A 20040-nucleotide genomic window follows, 5' to 3' on the forward strand; every position below is an offset into this window, starting at 1 on the left:
AATGAAATTCCAGTAGACATGGCAACACTGACTATGCGATCAACCCAGTGTTGCCAAGTCAAAATTTAAAAATTCAGTAGATAGACATGGCAACACTGACTATGCGATCAACCCAGCAGTGTTGCCATGTCTACTGAAATTTGCCAATATACTGAATTTTTGATTTTTTTTCGAAATTCAAGAAATCTACTGATATTTGTGTTTCTCCATAATTGTAAATTAACTGATGATTCTTTCAATAATAAACTTGAAATGATTTACGCATGACCTTTTTTGATGTTATACACTTCTAAATTGACATAAAAAGCATTGTAACTCTACCCAAGAGCGCCATTTTACCCATTAATATCATCATTGTTTACAGTAAATTAATATTATTAGTTATTGTTATTCTTATTAGTTTATATCATATCTAATAAACCACATTTTTCAAAATCTTCTGAAATTTTAAATTTTGACTTGGCAACACTGGGTTGCAGTGTTGCCAAGTCGAAATTTAAAAATTCAGTAGATATACATGGCAACACTGACTATGCGATCAACCAGTGTTGCAAAGTCAAAATTTAAAAAAAAATCAGTAGATAGACATGGCAACACTGACTATGCGATCAACCCAGTGTTGCCAAGCCAAAATTTTAAAAAATCAGTAGATAGACATGGCAACACTGACTATGCGATCAACCAGTGTTGCAAAGTCAAAATTTTAAAAAAAATCAGTAGATAGACATGGCAACACTGACTATGCGATCAACCCAGTGTTGCCAAGCCAAAATTTAAAAAATCAGTAGATAGACATGGCGACACTGACTATGCGATCAACCCAGTGTTGCCAAGTCAAAATTTAAAATTTCAGTAGATTTTGACAAAAAATTCAGTAGATTTCATAAAATATCAGTAGATTTTGAAAAATGTGGTTTATTAGATATGATTTAAAACTAATAAGAATAACAATAACTAATAATATTAATTTACTGTAAGCAATGATGATATTAATGGGTAAAATGGCGCTCTTGGGTAGAGTTACAATGCTTTTTATGTCAATTTAGAAGTGTATAACATCAAAAAAGGTCAAGAGAAACACAAATATCAGAAGATTTCTTGAATTTCGAAAAAAAATCAAAAATTCAGTATATTGGCAAAAAATATCATTTGATCTACTGAAATTTAAGTAGACATGGCAACACTGGATCAACCATAGATAATTATATCAAAATTGAATAACGTAACATTTTTTTTATGGCTGTTAAATGATAATTTTTTAAACCAATGAAACTTATAAACATTCAATTAAATTGGCTAATATAACCCAAAAATATTTAAAAGGTATTCAACAATAATTGGTGTTATACATATTATTTAAATCATTATCAACGAGGATCAATCCACTGCTGGATAAAGGCCTCCCTAGCCTGATTCTATTCCTTTCTGTCATTTGAATTCCTGTATTTATCAAAATCGGTGATATTATATTTATCCTCATATTTATATCGTCATCATAATCATCGACTTGAACCAATCCACTGCTGGATAAAGGCCTCCCTACCCTGATTCTACTCCTTTCTGTCATTTGAATTGCTGTGTTTATCAAAATCGGTGATATTATAATTATCTACATATTCGTATCGTTATCATCATCATCATCAACTAGGATCAATCCACTGCTGGATGAAGGGTTCCACAACCTGATTCTACTACTAGCAGTTAAACGAATTTGTGATAATATACTTATTTATATCATCCTTATCAACATCGACCTCAACCAATCCACTGCTGGATTAAGGCCTCCCTAGCCTGATTCTATACTTTTCTGCATTTTAATTGCTGTATTTATCAAAATCGGTGATATTATATTTACCTACATATTTATATTGTCATTATCATCATCGACCTGAACCAATCCACTGCTGGATAAAGCCCTCCCTAGCCTGATTCTACTCCTTTCTGTCTTTTCAATTGCTGTATTTATCAAAATCGGTGAAATTATATTTATCTACATATTCATATCGTTATCATCATCATCATCATCAACTAAGATCAATCCACTGCTGGATGAAGGGTTCTCTAGCCTGATTCTATTCCTTTCAGTCATTTGAATTGCTGTATTTATCAAAATCGGTGATATTATATTTATCTACATATTAATGTCGTCATCGTCACCATCGACCTGATCTAATCCACTGCTGGATGAAGGGTTCTCTAGCCTGATTCTTTTCCTTTCTGTCATTTGAATTGCTGTATTTATCAAAATTGGTGATATTATATTTATCTACATACTCATATCGTTATCATCATCATCATCAACTAGCATCAATCCACTGCTGGATGAAGGATTCCGCAACCTCATTCTACTACTATCAGCGAAATGTCAAACTGTCTGACGTGAATAAAAAATCCATCCCGAAGAGAAAACTATGGCGCCATCTATGCATACTTCACAATTATAATAAAATCCAACACCGCCAAGCCGTCTGCAAGACCTAGCGAGACAGACTGGCGAGAGCCAGCTGGCTCAGCTAGTATGTATTAATAATTCAACAAAAACAAATAAATATGACAGAAAAAGTACGCACTACTTTTTGGATTGCCCAAATTATACCAAAACCTAAATGGTTTGGTTTAGGCAGGGTTTAAATGAAGTTTAAAAACTAACCAGCACCGTCTGTAAATAATTGTAATCTTAGTTAAATTATTAAAACAAATAAATATGATTTATAAAGTAGTTAAGTGTGCACTATTTATGTCGATTCTTAGCTCTACTTCTCGCTACTGGTAGTATCAAACTATTATCTTATCTCATTGATTTAAAAAAAAGTTAAATCGAATCAAAAGACAGTTTAATTTTATTTATTAGTATGTACTTAGTCAAAGTAAATCATATGAATTTCCACAGAGTGTTAAGTACGTTACATGAAACATAATATTTTATAGGGAATGGATGAAAGGCATTTTTTTCAACATATTGGGTTATTATATTTGATCAAACTAACGTTGAAAAAATAATATTCGGATCCACGGCTTCATAGATGGCCACGGTATCAATCCGGCTACTGTGGGAGCTTAAAAATATAATAAGCTTAATGATAATAATAAAAAAATCCAATTGATACTTTTATGGTTGATCGTATCAATTGGACTGATAGATTATGCTATTACCTAACAAATTTACGTCCCTGGAATAAAAAAAAGTGTCCAATATCCGAGAGATGGCGCACGAATAAATTTCCATTTTGTTAAATTGCATGCAATGGATTTAATCCCTTTTTATATTGAGTTGACAATTGCTTCTTTATGTATAATGATTGTCTTTCTTCCGTTTATTTTTCTTATTTTAATTTACTTTTTTTTCTATGAAACTTTGACTACAAATGAAAATAATGTTCCAAATAAAGCCTTATTTTTTGTGAAACTAAAATTTTTTTTTATTTTTCGGGAACAAATAAAACAATTCAGTTCAGAGTTAAACTAATGATATTTTCCATTTTATAAAAAAATCCTATTATCTACAGTCAATTATTATGTTTGTGCCTACACTTTTTTAGAATATTTAAGTATTAAATTATAGTATTGTACTACCTATATTGAAACAATTGTTTCAATGTAGGTATTATATTAATTTAAAATATAATAAATTGTTGTATTTAAATTATTGATATTGTCAGTTGATCAGTAAAATCACGCTACATAAAAATAGGATGTAATAACTCTAATTAAAAATAAAATAACTTTATTTGCAGTATAACATTAGGAATATTAATATAGGTATATAATTTTGATTAGCTAGAGTAAAAATGTTTAATCATGCAGATTAGAGTAATGTATTTTAGTAGTTTAAGTATTTTGAGTTTATAGACAATAATTAATTGTATATTATTTTGTTTGATGGATGATTTTTTTTATTTAACATTTTTTATAAATTTTTTGGATATAAAATTCTTTACATTGAAATATATCACCTGCAATTAACCTTTCCTATACCTCGTGATATTACTATAGCAGTATCGGACAGACCGCAGATTTTTAGCGACACACGTTAAATGTAAAACGAAGCTCTTACTTCAATCACTTTAATACCGAGAATTTGTGGCTTAGTATTTCATAATTATTCAAACAGACATCACTGCGTCTTAATTTTATTTTAGGTTATGCGAATCAAGAGACACTGGCTAGTAATTTGAGTTTAAAATCGGGCGAGATAACTCGCGACATTTGTATGTACGACCTGTCGATCACGCCTTCATAGAGCGCGGTAAAAGGGCATAGAATCGGTTAATAATCTATACGTCTGGCTGGATATGTGCAATTATATATTTTAGTTCTTTTTTCATGGAGCGATAATATTTTGTAAATTATTTATTTTATTCAACGAATAATTTATTTAAGTACAAGATTTGAGAATTCAACATTCTATAATATATTGAACATACATAACTTGGAAACACCTCAGATATAATATACCCACTAAAAAATCACATTCAAAAGTGAAATTCTAGTGAAAAGGTATAGTAAAAATGTATATTATAGGATATCTGAGTTGTTTTCAAGTGATATAGGTATGCTCAATATATAAAATGTTACATTCTCAAATCTTGTGAATTATTCATTTAATAAAAAAATCGCTTATTAAAAATTATAAGCAAGTTCAGGTAAATAATATAACTAAATAGTTGGAGAAAGCCGGGCATCGGTTATTAATCCAGGCAATAAATGATTCCTTAATTTAAAACCGGTAGTCAACAATTGTTAAGCAATTTACATATGTAGGACTTACTTAGTTAAAATGATCGTAATTAAGTAGGAGACCCATATTTTATTTGGTTAGAGCATATTGGCGCAATACCAGTGGATATACGGATTGAGATTGGATTGGGATTCAAATGTGATTTTTTCTAGTGGGCACTCATGAATGTGTGAGGTATTTTCAAGGAACGATAAAAAGATTATGTTGTTCAGTTAATAATTTTATTAGTACTTATTCTATGTGTGTTATAATTAAATTAATTAAACAAGTTTAATCGTAACGGGTATTTTTAATAACAAGCTACATAAGTATATTTTTTGTACAATTATTTTTTATTCGATTATCTTTGTTAACGTATACAACTTAATAAATTCTAAACTACGGGCACAGAATAAAATTATCTTCTGAATTAATTAAAATATCATAACGTTATGATATTGAAAAGTACAAGTAATTTGGTCAAATTTTAATCAAATTTTCTTATGTACTTATATAAAATAAATCCGTTTTTTCTGTCATTATTATATATATTTTTTCCCCAGGTAAATGAGTACAATTCGAACTTATTGCATCGCCGCTCCAAGTCTATGCTAATTCAGATTTTCAATATAAACAAAATAAATATTTATTCAACGTCGCATCCGGTAAAGTTATGTTGGAGAAGAGAAAGGGTCTAAAACTAATTTAAAATTTAAACTAGATTCGAAATGAGAGCTCAAAACACACGGTCGACATCAAAGGGCTAGGAGTTCGGAGCGAAAGTATTTTTTTTAAAACTGAGCGCTAGTACGTACAGTGCAATACGTTGTAAAACAAAAGCGTATGCAGATAAACATTTATATTTCATTACCTAACATCTCAATGTTGGTTTTATTGTGCGAAATAAAATGTAAATATTTTTGTAGATGAAAATATTATACGGTTATGTAGTAGAGGTATATTTTTTAACGAAACATCATATTTTCTGAAAAAAAATGCGTATTATTTGACGATCTTCAACATAATATTATTACAGTTTTTACTAACAGAACATATTCAAAGTTTTTCCATAGCCAATAATATTAATAAAAAATAATACACATTCAGTATGTACCTATACTTATTTTGTAAAAAAAAATGCTGTAATAAACTAACAAGAAATATGCTATTAGTTTCAAACTCAATAACCCCCATATTCTGCTGTTTTATTATCGCAAATACCATCAAGCACATTTGACCGCAGATAGAATATTTTTTTTTCAAACATCCTAGTGAACTTTATAAAAAATAGCGATACGAGACGTTTATTTTTCAACCGTTTTCTACAAAGCTTATATAGGTCACTCATATGACGTTTTTTCCGCTCTCACAATGAATATTTTCCAATCCTAACATCCGGAAGAATTTGAATTTCTATGCGCGTATCAATCCGTGGTGAGGGGTGGAGGTAGGCTGTTAAGATCCGACATAAATATTGCACACTAAACTTTGCCAGTCAAACGTATCTTTTTCCATTGGACAAAGACTACAATTTGTAGATATTATTTGTTAGTTTTTTTTAAATATAATTAAGCTCTGCCTAATTCAAGCCACTATAGATATTAGTAAAAACATATTTGTGTATCAATAAAATATGTAAAATTATATCATTAAACCGGACATAATACGAGATATTTTATAGATAGAAATCTTTTTTATCGATCATTATTTGAAGAAAAAAAAACTAACCAACACCATCGGTAATATGTATTCTTAATTCAACGAAATCAAACAAGTATAACTGAAAATGTAGGTATCATTATTTTTATCGGAATGCCCATAGCATACCAAAACTATTATAGTTTGGTTGAGGTAGGGTTAAATTAAATTTTAAAAACTAACTAGCACCATCTGCAAATTGTATTCTTAGCTTAATGAAAACAAATAAGTATGACTGACAAAGTTTAGTTTCCACTATTTATATCGAATGTTAACAGTCTACCTCCACTCTTCGCCACTACCGTCAATATTACTGACTTAATCGTAATCATAACATCATAAGTATGATAACTTTTTTCACGTATCCGGCTTATGACACTAATTAATATGCTCTTCAGAGATATAGACAATTTCATTCCGATCGTCATGTTTTATGTGTAATTTACTTGATTGTTGTGATTAGAACGAATTATTATTAAATTTAAATGTGACTTTGTGAACTTCTTGTATTTTATTTTTTTATGTACACATCGTCTTTTAAGAAACAACACCGCGTAAGTCCCCATTTGGCGGTTTTGAGTTTTGAATAATATTCGGTAGGTAAAAAAATCCTACACCGTGTTCCTTCTATGGAAAAATTCTTTTTGAATGAAAAAATGTTTTTTTTTTTAAAACTAAACACAAAAAAATAAGTTAAAAGGTATCAATTTTTAATTTTTTGAGACGTTTTTTGTTTCCCCTGAAAATTTTAATTAATTGACTTCCGCGGTGTTGTTTCTTAAGCAACGAAATTTTAAAATAAATAAATCAAATATTCACATAATCTGCACCATAGTTTTGTATTATTTTTTTGTTTTACCGGTTTCGCCGTGATCCTCACAAGAATGGACACCCTGAAAATAAAGTAAATTAAATTAAAACAGATTTGAGTCCGTGGTGATCGTAATCTTAGGTATCTGATTTTGGAACATTCGAATGCCTTAAATTTAAGACGTCCCACGCCACTTATATGAGCTCACAATACCTCGGATTCAGACCAATTGTGGTATGGAATGTGTTGTATAGTGAATTGTATTAGATTATCCTGCACTAGCGCTCAGACATCTAAAATCGTCTTCTGTACACGATTTTTTCAATTATTTATAATATGCTAATTCATTGATAGCTCCTTCTGGAACTGTATCGTGATCCATCGTATCTCAGGTTTTTTAAAACCCTTCTGGAAGGGTTCGAGGAATTCGTTTCGGGAATCTCGAGGGTAGAAAATGTTTTGGTCAGTAGTAAATTCTTTAGTGAATGACTTGCCAGAAAAGGTCTTAAGTTATAAACCCGTATGAAATGTTTTCAAGATAATTTAATGTATTAGTAAAAGATTTCACGGGTATTCAAGGGTAGAAGCAGATGTTACATTATTATATAATGAATCTCTGATAAATATAAAGTGTTATTAAATATATATATATATACGTAAGACTACTTGCCCGATACTGTTTTTTATGCAAGTATAGACAAATAACAAATTATTTGATAGTAAATTTAATTTAATTTTGGTTCGAAATAAAAGTGAAATGTTAATAACATTTATATAACGATGAATTATTACTAATTTGTAAATACGTTAATAAAACGCATTTTACTTCCAATTAGTTTTAAAAATCTAATATAAAAGTTCACAATAATTTATTTAAACATTTGAATTTGCCGTGAAAAAAAATGTTGTATCCAAAAATGTTATGTACGATTTTTTTAAAATATATAATAATATGATACCTACCCCATTTATAATAATATGTGCATGGATTCACTGCTGACCGTACGTATTATCGCGGCAATTACAAGAAAATGCACGTCTAAACACGTATTGTAATGCAAGTTCCAAGATTGTATGCGTTAATCAAAAAAAAATCGGAAGCTTCTGAATTGTTATGCGACAATTGGGATTTGTGCGCAAAAAAATGAACTACACCACATAAAGACTTGTTTTGAGGTTAACTGATTTTTACGACCTGTCATGACAACATCGCGTCTCGCTTACTCTTGAAGAATGAGATTGAAGAGACAGTCAGCACTTTTATGTTCAAACAGTAAGTTATTCTCTTGATAATATAAAATACTCAATATTGCTGCAAATAAATCTATGCACGTCTACAGGCGCTATAATCATCACATCACAATATATAATTATATAATATAATAATCAAATTAATCGATTCACTTGGGAATGACGCGTCTGCCGCTAACCATGCGGTGGGTACTAGGTAAAGGTAACTTTTGCGGTTCACACCGTGCGTCTAGGTGAAATTCATATATTATTCTGCAAGCATTGTATATTTAAATTAAAAGCATGGATGTCTTTAATCATCACGCCCTCGTTTTCTTACTTTCTCTTCTCTGTCGTGAAAACGGTTGAACAAAAGGTGAAATAAATTGAAATGATTTAAAACGTGTCCAGTAATTTGTAATAATAATAATCGAAAATTATACTAAAAACTAATTGGTCAATTTGAAAATGGCTAAAAATTATTTATTAACCAAATGATTACACTACTTATATTTTAAATTAGGATTTAATCCGTTAAAATCTGTTATCAATTTTAATTCATTCAGAATGACTCAAAAAAATAGTAAGCACGGCACTTAATTATTATCAAAATAATTAGTTACGTAAAAATGTTCAATATACTAGTACGTCAAATATGGATATTTTTAAATATAATATAATATGATCTCAATCCAATGGTTCATGTTTGTTTTTTTTTAATTTTACGAACTATTTCTTTGGTGTCACTCAGTGGTACCACAGGAACGCCCTAAAACTCGCTGGATTGAAGAACTCGTAAAATTAGAAAGATGTACATGGCAGCAAAAAATATGTATAGCGAATAGTGGAAGGAACTAGAGGAGGCATTCATAATGATGATGATGATAACGATTTCTTTGATAAATACCCGATCGATGATAATTAAATTTGGTTAGAATGAATTTTCTCCAATTGGGAATCAGTTTGTTAAATTTACTCTTATCCATTTATAAAATATTATAATGATATTAAGATTATAAGGCATATTTTTTAATAAACCATTTTTCTTTTGTTCAATGAATAATTTATTCACAAGATTTGGGAATCTAACATTCCATATAAGTATTGAACATACATAACTTGAAAATACCTCAGATATATACCGACTTTTTTTTCAAATGTGATTTTTATCTAGTAGGTATATAATATCTGAGGTGGTTTGTGACATCCTCAGATCTGCTGGATTATTCGTTGAATAAAAGATTTTTTTTTATTAAAAATTATTGTTACAAGTTCTAGTAGACGTTATAACTAAATATTAGCCGTGCATCGGTTACTAATTAAGGCAACTAAAATATTCCTTGATTTAAAACACAAAACCGATAGTCAAAAAATAGCGCAATTTGATAAGCATTTATAAGCATTAAGCAGTAAGAGCCCTGTAGATTATTTTATTTTTTTAATTAAGTAAAGACACTGTAGTTTAGTTTTTTAAAGCATATTGGCGTGGTATTGACGGATTCAAAAACCGTCAGGCATCGTATTTTTTTCAAATGTGTTTTTTTTTTAATACATATATATCTGAGATATTTTTAAATTATATACGTTCAGTATATTTTTTTAAATACCAATAAGCTAAAGCTAACGTTGATGTGAATGAAAATAATGGTATTAAGTAATATTGTAAATAGATTTGCAGTATTATATTGTACTAATTAGTACAATCTTCTTATGATTATTAGTATATTAACATGATTAATAGAAATTTTCAAAGTTACTTAATCATTTTGTATAAGGCAAAGTTTCCAGCCAACTATCTTCATGTAAGATATGTAGCAATAAACGTATTCGAAACGTGTATTAAAGCCTTATCTAGCATTTAAAACTTGTTACATTTCAGTTTTAGTTTATATAATATTTTGATATAAATTCGGATACAGTCAAGATACTCGTAGTTTATTGATTTAAAATAGTATAAATAATACAGTATAGCACAGTTTAATACAAGTATAAATACAAAAATATTAACGTTTAATATTTTAGAATTCATTGCATAGTTGACGACTATATTGATAATGATGTTAAAAGGAAAGGGTACTTATATACACCCACATATAGCAAGTTTTCGGTAAAGTTAAAATATACAATATACATAAACAGTAAGTGCATGAATATAGTTATTTTGGTGTTTTTTTTTTCCAAATCTGATATTAATTATTGAGGTAATTAAAGAAAAACCATCAAAAAGGACAGAAAGTCGTTTATCCCTCTTATTTTTAATTATAAAAATTAGATAATAAATCGGTATTTAAAGCTAACATCCTTTGGCTACGGCGTATATTTAATCGTATTTAATGTAACTTATTTTTCCTTTCTACATTCGATATAAATAATATAAATACAACATAATATTCTATATAAAAAATGATGTTTTTTTAAATCCCATTTATTTGTACATTTAAAAAATATTTTTTAATTGACATATTGTAAAAATATAAAATCTACCCAAAAAAAATAATAGTTATAGATAAATAATTTTATACTGAATACCCTTTTAATGAAAATAATTTAATGGTTGCTCTATCAGCAGTTTATTTTTTTTAAATAACTAATCGTGACTACAGTGCCTTTTACATTTGCATTGTACTAGTTGAATTGAATTGCAACATTATGTACCTATATAGATGCATACAAAAATATTAAACTGGTTTGAATTAAATAAAAAGTTACAATTTCTTTATGGATATCTTTAGGATTTGCATAGATACTCGCAGAGTAATTGTCGGAAACTAGTAAATGACATTCGAAACTATACCACTTTATTCTGTCTATAAGACGTATTCATTGATTGCGATAACAATCAAATTCAATTTATGTCTATATTTTTACCGTCCACATGATGTTCGTATAAATAAACACTAAGTCTTCAGTCATAGGAATCTATTATATTATATAGAACATAACTTTTAACTTAATATAAGCAGCGAAACATTAAATAAAATTACCTAATTAAAAAAACAAAGTGAATCTACGTAAAAACAAAAACATTGGATTTCTTTTGACATCATCTATAAATCAACACAAAGTAATATTGTCCTAACCTTGATTGTGTATCAATGGTATAATATTGTTAATCAAAAAATATGGTAATTCCTTGATTTAATTGGAGATACTTCAGATAACATGGTAATTGGGAATTATTTGCATGAAGAACACTTGGCGCGGTAGTTAAATAAATAGTTAAGTGTAGGTACTTACCAGAAAAGTGAAATAATATGTGTAATTGGATCATACTAATTTTATGTAGAATTTTTTTAAGACCTATGTATATTTTTGATACTTGTCAAAGTGATATTTTATCATTAAAAATAAAGCTACACTCTTAGATTTTGTATATTATGTTTATTAAATCTTAATATAATTACTGATTTTTTTATATGAGCCAAGGCAAATTGTAATTATTTTCAAACAATTTATTCTTACATTAATTTTAATTGAATAATGTATTTTAAGTAGGAGATATAATAAACACTTGATTTACTATTAGTATAAATAATATTATAATTACCTAAATATATTTTTTTCAGGTTTCACAGTCTGATGACCACAAAGTAACTCTTATTGGAGTAAGAAGAGAACAGGCTGGAGAATACCAGTGTGAAGTGTCAGCGGATTTACCCCTTTTCCATACTGACATCAAAGCCGCTGAAATGATTGTAGTGGGTAAGTTATCTGATCCAAAATCAATAATTAGTATTTTAATATTAGTCTTTGTTGATTTTTTACAACGTTTTTCTTAGGTCGTATTCTTATTTATCCGGTGGTTGTTCGGTACAAATTTTGCAATCGATTTTTAACTAACTTTCCGACTAGCTAGACATTTGAAACTTTTAGAATATATCAGAACACGATGCCAATGCATTTTTAAAATACCTTTAGCCATCTTTAAGTACAATTCACAAAGTTAATTCTGTTTTGTATGAAAAGTTATTTCGATACCATTATTGTTTACTAGGGGGTCTTAGTAACTCAATTATTAATAATATATACGTGCGTTACTATAAAAATCAATATGGAATGATATTTCATTATTCAGTATTTCTATCAAGTAGAATTTTTTTGATTGTTTAAGCTAATCAAGTCAAGTTTATAAGATTCAACAGAGAATTTAAATACGTTGTTTATAAAAAGTTCTTTTTATCTTGAAATTATTTAAAATTATTTCACTCAACTTTATTGATTATACACCTCCGAGAGATTTTCCATTTGAAATTAGCATGTTTTTAAACAAATTGACACCTTTAGGCTTTGTATTTATATTATACATCCAACTACTCCACACTCTTAATTTATATTTTCGGCATCAAAAAAATAATTGTAATAATACACACACTAAACGTATTGTATTAAAGCAGTTTTAACATAAATATTCCTAAATTCACTAAAAGAAGAATAAATCTTAGCGACTTTTGTTTCATACAAATCTGGGGGTTTTTTTGTAGAGAATCTCTCTCGATGATAATTTATGACATGCTCAGTATTCTCGGACTGGCGGACGCCACTGATTTATGGGGGCAGATTAATCCAACTCGGACTGAAATGATCGACGTTTCGAAGTTCGCGGTTGTAGAATTATTCTTTGGGTGTGACCCTTCTGCCATCCGACGTTACTGGCACGACGGCTAGTTTGGATTTGAATAAAATATAAATTTAGTTTACCAGTTAGTTTCAATGAACATTTTCTCACGAATTCATTAATAAAATCAACCATGCGAGTATTTAAAATAAAAAATATACCGAGAATGACAATTAAAAATTGAAACGAAAACAATTAGAAATAAGAATCGTATAATTTTCACTAATTACTGTATTCTTATTATAGTATTAGTTATTGCATATACCTACCTCAAATTCAATGCGGTAACTTTTTTGCAATAAATAAATTTCAATTGCATATTTTGTTAGTACTAATCAATATGTTTTTCAATATAAAATAATCATCATTTCCCCACAAACAGTAAAGTTTACCGCAATGCATTCGTAGTATAAGCAATAACTAGTCCTATGATTTAAATTAACAATTTTGTGACACGGCCTGACCTATAATAGTGGGCCTTGTACCTTACCAAAAAAAGTCATTAAAGATTTCTTATATTTATCATAGGTATAAGTATAATTTCTGAAAAATTATTTTTAAATATTGGTTGTAGGTATACCCACCCAATAATAATAAATAACAGTTTAATTTTTTTTTATATTACATCTATAATAGAGAAATAAAACATTTTATTGACTTGTCAACGTTTAAAAAAATGCAAACTGTCGTTATTAAAAGCGATTTTGAAATGTCACACGTAATAATGTAATACAAAACGTTAAGTCACATTACAAATTACGTAATTTCTTCTTATTGTAAATGATAAGAATGGACCTTTTATTTCTCTACGACAGAGTTAATGATGTTTAAAAATGACTTTTATTTTTACAATATTTGTTAAGTCAAACAATATTTTTTTTACTATTATTTACCTGTAGAGTTTTTAAAGTTGTACAAACTGCCATTTTTTACTCAATTCATGACAGAAATTTCATTTTATCGGTTCCGTTTTTTTTTTAAAAAGAGATATTTTACCATTTTAACAAATGCAAACAAATCCTTCATATTATTCATAAGGCTCATTTCAGAATTAAGACCAAAAGGGGGCTATATCCTTAATGAGGCTATACGCTATAAAACCTACTCTCCAGTGCGCGATATAATCATCAGGAGTTTCAAACAAATCGGCTGGTAGAGGCAAAGAGTGATTATTTTCGCCGCCCGGTTAATCGACCACACCGGTACGTCATTATCTCTTGTCAGTGGAAAAATGAGAGTTTTCTCGTTGCCACGGGAAAAAAACACACACAAAATATACCAACGTTTCTTAAACTTTGAAAAGGATCTAATATTCATATAGGTATCCTTAATTTTGCAGCTTCCAATTCTTACGAGTGTTGTATTATACTTGTATTTTTAATAGTTATATTTGTGTTCACTATATTTTTATAAGGTATCAAGTCATGATACCTGGGAGCAAAGTAGTGGAAGGCAATTAATACCTTCAAAATATAGTATTCGCACCAAATGTTTCGTATTTTTAGGATCGAGTACATGTCAAACCAGTCCATCAATCAAAGACTTAAGATAAAGGAACAGCTCTTGACAATAATGTTTAAGATGCATTCTATAGTTTTTTGGACAAATTGTTTGCCGCAGACCAGAAAGTCTGAAAAGAATGGTGGTTTTGGATAGCCTTAAGGAAAGACAAAGCAGACGAAGAGTATATATGTGTCAGAGCGACTAAGTAAAAGAGTTTACTAGAGACAGACTTTACTCTGCCCTAAAAGTAGAAGATGGAGAGGGGTGGGAAATCTTTGACACTCAGAAGATGACGGAATGACTAAGAAGAGAGATACTTTCCAAATAGGCTATAGCCCGACTAATATCTTCATATTATTATTATATAAAAAAATACAATAAATAAATATATAAGTGTATAAATATACGACTAATTCAGATCATGGTATTTTCGATTTTCATGTATGGTGTGAAATCAAACGAGCCAAGGAAAGAAAATTTTTAACGCATTAAAGATGTGGTACTGACTGAAGACTAATCGGAGTTTTTCGGATAGAAAACAAAGTCAATGCTTTGATTTAGCATGAGCTGTGCATTACAAAGAGACTTTCCACTATGTGCTTATGTCCTATTTTGTGATTTTTGGACACACCGGTCGCCGTTATCATGAAGCGTCTAGATTTTTTTTAGATAATAAAATTGATGCAAGCGATAAAATGTGACCACCAAATATGTGTGGTGACCAAGTGGAGGAATTCATTGGAAAGTTAAATTTAACCAATTTATAAAATAAATGATAGAATAGGATACTCACGGTATTTTTATAACAGTAGTAACTTCATGATCTTACTATTGATGAATAAGTACCCTTTAATTACAATGAATTTATTAATTAGGCTTAAGTACTTGCTACTTGACTAACTGTTTACATTAGCTGAGTTTTGAAAGTGGACGTCTGTAAAGTAACAAAAATGCTTATTGTTTTTTCAATATGTTATTAAATTTTAAAGAAACCACACAATCCAGAATACTCTGTTAAAACTGATATACTCAGTTAGGGATCCAATTGCTACTAGTGGATATAGGTTCAAGTCACGTCGGGCGACGTATATTTTCTAGTAGTTATTATATATCAGAAATATTTTCAATTTACATATCTAATATATAAAAAATAATATTTGTTTGTGGGTTTGTTTGTTTGTTTGTTCGTTTTGAATGCACTGCCATACCGTTCATCCGATTGCGATAAAACTTTGTCAACTTATTGCTTGCACTTTCGCGAAGAGTATAGGTTATACTAATATATAAAAATGAATGTCTGTCTGTCTGTATGTCTGTCTTTCTGTGTGTCTGTCCCGTATGCGTTCCTATACCATTCATCCGATTGCGATGAAATTTTGGTAAGTGGTTGTATGCATACCCATGAAGGTTTCTTAATTAGAAAAATCATCATCTTCTTCTTCTTCTTCATTCTATTTTCTTTTATTCGTATGGTTCCTATACCATTCATCCGATTGCGATGAAATTTTGGTAAGTGGTTGTATGCACACCCATGAAGGTTTCTAAATTAGAAAAATCATTATTTCTTCTTCTTCTTAATTCTATCTTCTTTTATTCGTATTGTTCCTATACCATTCATTCGATTGCGATGAAACTTTCATCGGTTGTTGTGGTAACACCCGTAAAGGTTTCTGAATTAGTACAACCATCTTCTTCCTTTTCTTCATTATATCTTCTTTTATTCGTATGGTTCCTATATCATTCATCCGCTTGCGATGAAACCTTCGTCAGTTGTTGTGATAACACCCGCAAAGGTTTCTGAATTAGTACGACCATCTTCTTCTTCTATTCTATATTCTTCTATTTGTATGAGTTCCTATTCCATTCATCCGATTGCGATGAAACCTTTATCAGTTTTTGTGGTAACACCCGTAAAGGTTTCTGAATTAGTACAACCATCTTCTTCTTCTTCTTCATTATTTCTTCTTTTATTCGTATGGTCCCTATATCATTCATCCGATTGCGATGAAACTTTCGTCAGTAATTGTGCCAACACCCGCGAAGGTTTCTGAATTAGTACAACCATCTTCTTCTTATATTCTATCTTCTTCTATTCGTATGCGTTCCTATACCATTCATCTGATTGCAATGAAATTTTGATCAAGTGTTGTGCTCACGCCCGCAAAGGTTAATGAATTGATAAAACTATTTTCTTCATCTTTTTCTTCAATTCTATCTTCTTCTATTCGTGTGCGTTCTTATACTATTCATCCGATTGCAATGACATTTTGACCAGTTGTTGTGCGCACGCCCGCAAAGGTTTTTGAATTAGTACAACCATCTTCTTCTTCTTCTATTCGTATGCGTTCCTATACCATTCATCCGATTGCAATGAAATTTTGATCAAGTATTGTGCTCACGCCCGCCAAGGTTTCTGAATTGAGGCAACCATTTCTTCTTCTTTTTCATCTATTCTATCTTCTTCTATTCGTATGCGTTCTTATACCATTCATCTGATTGCGATGAAATTTTTGTAAGTTGTTGTGCGCACACCTGCAAAGGTTTCTTAATTAGTATTATATAAAATACAAAGTTCGTTTAATCCAATTTTGGTTTGTTAGTGCATATTAATAACATTAATAACGTTTGATTATTAGAAATATTTTCATATTGATATATTGTATTACACAGATATTTTAATATTAAAAAAATAATTACCTCTTATATTTTTTAAATATCTAAGATAAATATAACCACGAAGCGACCCTGTGCGAAGCCGGGTACTTCAGCTAGTGTTTAATAAAAAGAATGTTCCATACCTAAATATTATGAATTATTATTTAAATAAAAAAAATATTAAAAAATAACGCCTACAAAAGTTTCAAAAAGTTATGTATTTCTCTAAGGTGTTTTCAATTTACTTTATGTTAGGTATTTATATATTATACTAAGTATATTATATAATTGTTTAATATATATTTAGAACCATATTTATACAATTCAATACTTACAATTAGGGAATCCAATCCCGAGCCAAAATTCTGATCCCGGGATATCGGGATTACAATTTGACAATCCCGGGATCCCGGGACTGATCCCGGGATTGGCATTTTTTCCATTGTTAATATAAAAAAAATATATTTACAAATAACATTGATAAAATCGGTCAAAAATAAATCTAGTATAATTTATACAATTTAAGACATTTAATGTTAATATTGTATACGTTCAATCTTGGAAATACACAAGTTTAACGGAGTAAATATTATTGTAATTTAAATAATAATGTGAATTTAATAGGAGATTGCTGTTTCTAATAGTAAAGACTTAATGAATGGATTAGCGATATTAAAGCAAATAATCATGGCGTACTTATGGCCTTTCCGCTTCATAAATCTAATTAGTCAGACAAATATGAAACTGCCGTAAAACATATGATATCATGCTGGAATTACTTTGTTAAAAGTGCGAACTATTGTTTTTTTCCAATCTTTCCATTTTTAATAATTTACGTGAAAAAATAAAATGGCAACCTACACATGGGTATAAATCAAACTTCATTCAAACTCAGTTTATTTCTAATGTAGCTATTTTTTATTAAAAGTATTTTTTCTGTTATATGTTCGCTTTTATTTTATTTTCCATAAAAATTGATAAAAAAATCAATCCCGAAATCCCGGGATTATGTTTATCAATCCCGGGATTCATAGGTATCGAAAATAGCTCGGGATCCCGGGATTGGAATCCCTACTTACAATGGTTTATTTTATTGCTACTTAGTTTATATTATTATTATTACAATGTATATTATAATAATTTATCCATTCATTCATAAGCTTTTCATAAAAAAAATCTGGTTTTTCAACTGGAAATTATTATCCGAATTCAGAAAAAAAATTGAGAAGTTCATGAATGGAGGAGGCTTCAAACGCCCCTGGCAGAATAAATCGGACCGCTAGCGGACAATAATGAAGCGATCAATCATCCAAATATTACATAATCAAGAACATCCATTCATCCACCTTTTGTGTCTTTGTCGGACCATTTTGTTAAAAAGCCCCTGTGTTTGCGAACAAGCAGATATTTCGCGGGCAGACAGGCGGCTATTTTGCGAACAGGCCCTCTTCTGTTTGCATTGACAATGGTCGGATGATATTGTGATTTAATGCGCTGGTCGTTAAAAAACACACACACATAATGGAAATCAATAAATTATGAACGAATAATGGAAAGTTGAAAAGCTTTGATGGTTTTTAGGAAATCGAACGGAAAAACATACGCTTTTCAAAAAATATGTTCTTTATGCCACTCAACCGAACGAATGAAATGGTTCGGATAAAATCTTAAAGGCTTTTAGCGACCCAATTTTTTACTATGAAAGCTTACACGCGCCCTTATTAGATTGTGACCATAGTAAATATAATATAATCATTATACACAAACCTACTATAGGATATTCGAGATGAACATTTAATAATTAGGCCCCAAGTAATAGTTATTACACACATTATGCAAGAATAATAGCATTCGACAATTCATTTCATAATTTTTATAAGTATTGCTCCACGAAACTGCTTTAAGTGAACTGATGTTGGCTTATCTTCAAAAGGGGGTAGCATGGGAAATAAATGAAGTTAATAGCCATCAATATTTTCAATTGTGCTGAGTGTAGAATACAAAATCAGTTTACTTTCAGGCCATGTGTACATATCCTTGCTGGTATATATTCGACCATGTCCGATCCTAATAAGATCATTTGGGCCTCCACAGAGTAGAGGTTTGTATTAACAGATTTTGTTTTTACGATAAATGGATGTCAGCCACTTGCTCAACCTATTAGGTCCATACTCTGACTCATACATAAATTGAAAAACAATATGTGTACTTGCCAGACCCAGGAATCGAACCTGGGAACCACGACGTGATAGGCCGACGCTTAAGCCGCGCGGCCATCGTGGATATGCTGGTATATATTCCTGCATAAAATTATTTGCATTTCAATATGCTCAATAATATATTTACTCTCTCAGTTATCTAGTAAGTACTGTACTTCATTATATCTCGACCTCTCGATGCCTATTTCTGTAACACATCCCAAGAATATTCCTAGGTTAACTTGCCTATCTATTTCAGTATGGGTTATTATAGTCTAAGATAAAACCTAACATAAATAAATTTAATTAGAATATTATTATAAATATCTCTATTTCTTAGTCGTTCCCTTGTGGTTGAGGATCGTGAGATCATTTGTTGAGCGGCCAAGACTTCCTACCCCTTTGGTCTTCTGCTTCTCTAAGGATAGAGTGAATGCTCCCTTCAATCAGCTCCTTTACCCTTGGTCGCTTAAGTACGCCGATTGTTTTTCTCTGCTTTGCATTCCTTGGAGGCTTCCCAAAACTACCATTCTCTCCTGGTTATGCGGATATAAATATAAACTTATAATTAATTTTTAAAAATCGAATTCGTAATATTTCTTTGAAGCTTTTA

At 29.9% G+C, this 20040-nt stretch overlaps 1 protein-coding gene across 1 annotated transcript in view; it reads left to right on the forward strand.

Moving 5' to 3' along the window:
• LOC147075022 (uncharacterized) overlaps positions 1–20040 on the forward strand; it is a 169792-nt gene that overhangs the window by 127208 nt on the left and 22544 nt on the right. The window contains exon 3 of the mRNA XM_085943289.1: positions 12023–12158. Within this exon, the coding sequence (XP_085799415.1) occupies positions 12023–12158 (136 nt within the window). The remainder of the gene's footprint in view (positions 1–12022; positions 12159–20040) is intronic.

Source organism: Rhyacophila brunnea, unplaced genomic scaffold, assembly GCF_057557595.1.
Source record: "Rhyacophila brunnea isolate RB1 unplaced genomic scaffold, BYU_Rbru_1.0 scaffold_15, whole genome shotgun sequence".
NCBI classification, from domain to species: Eukaryota; Metazoa; Arthropoda; class Insecta; order Trichoptera; family Rhyacophilidae; genus Rhyacophila; species Rhyacophila brunnea.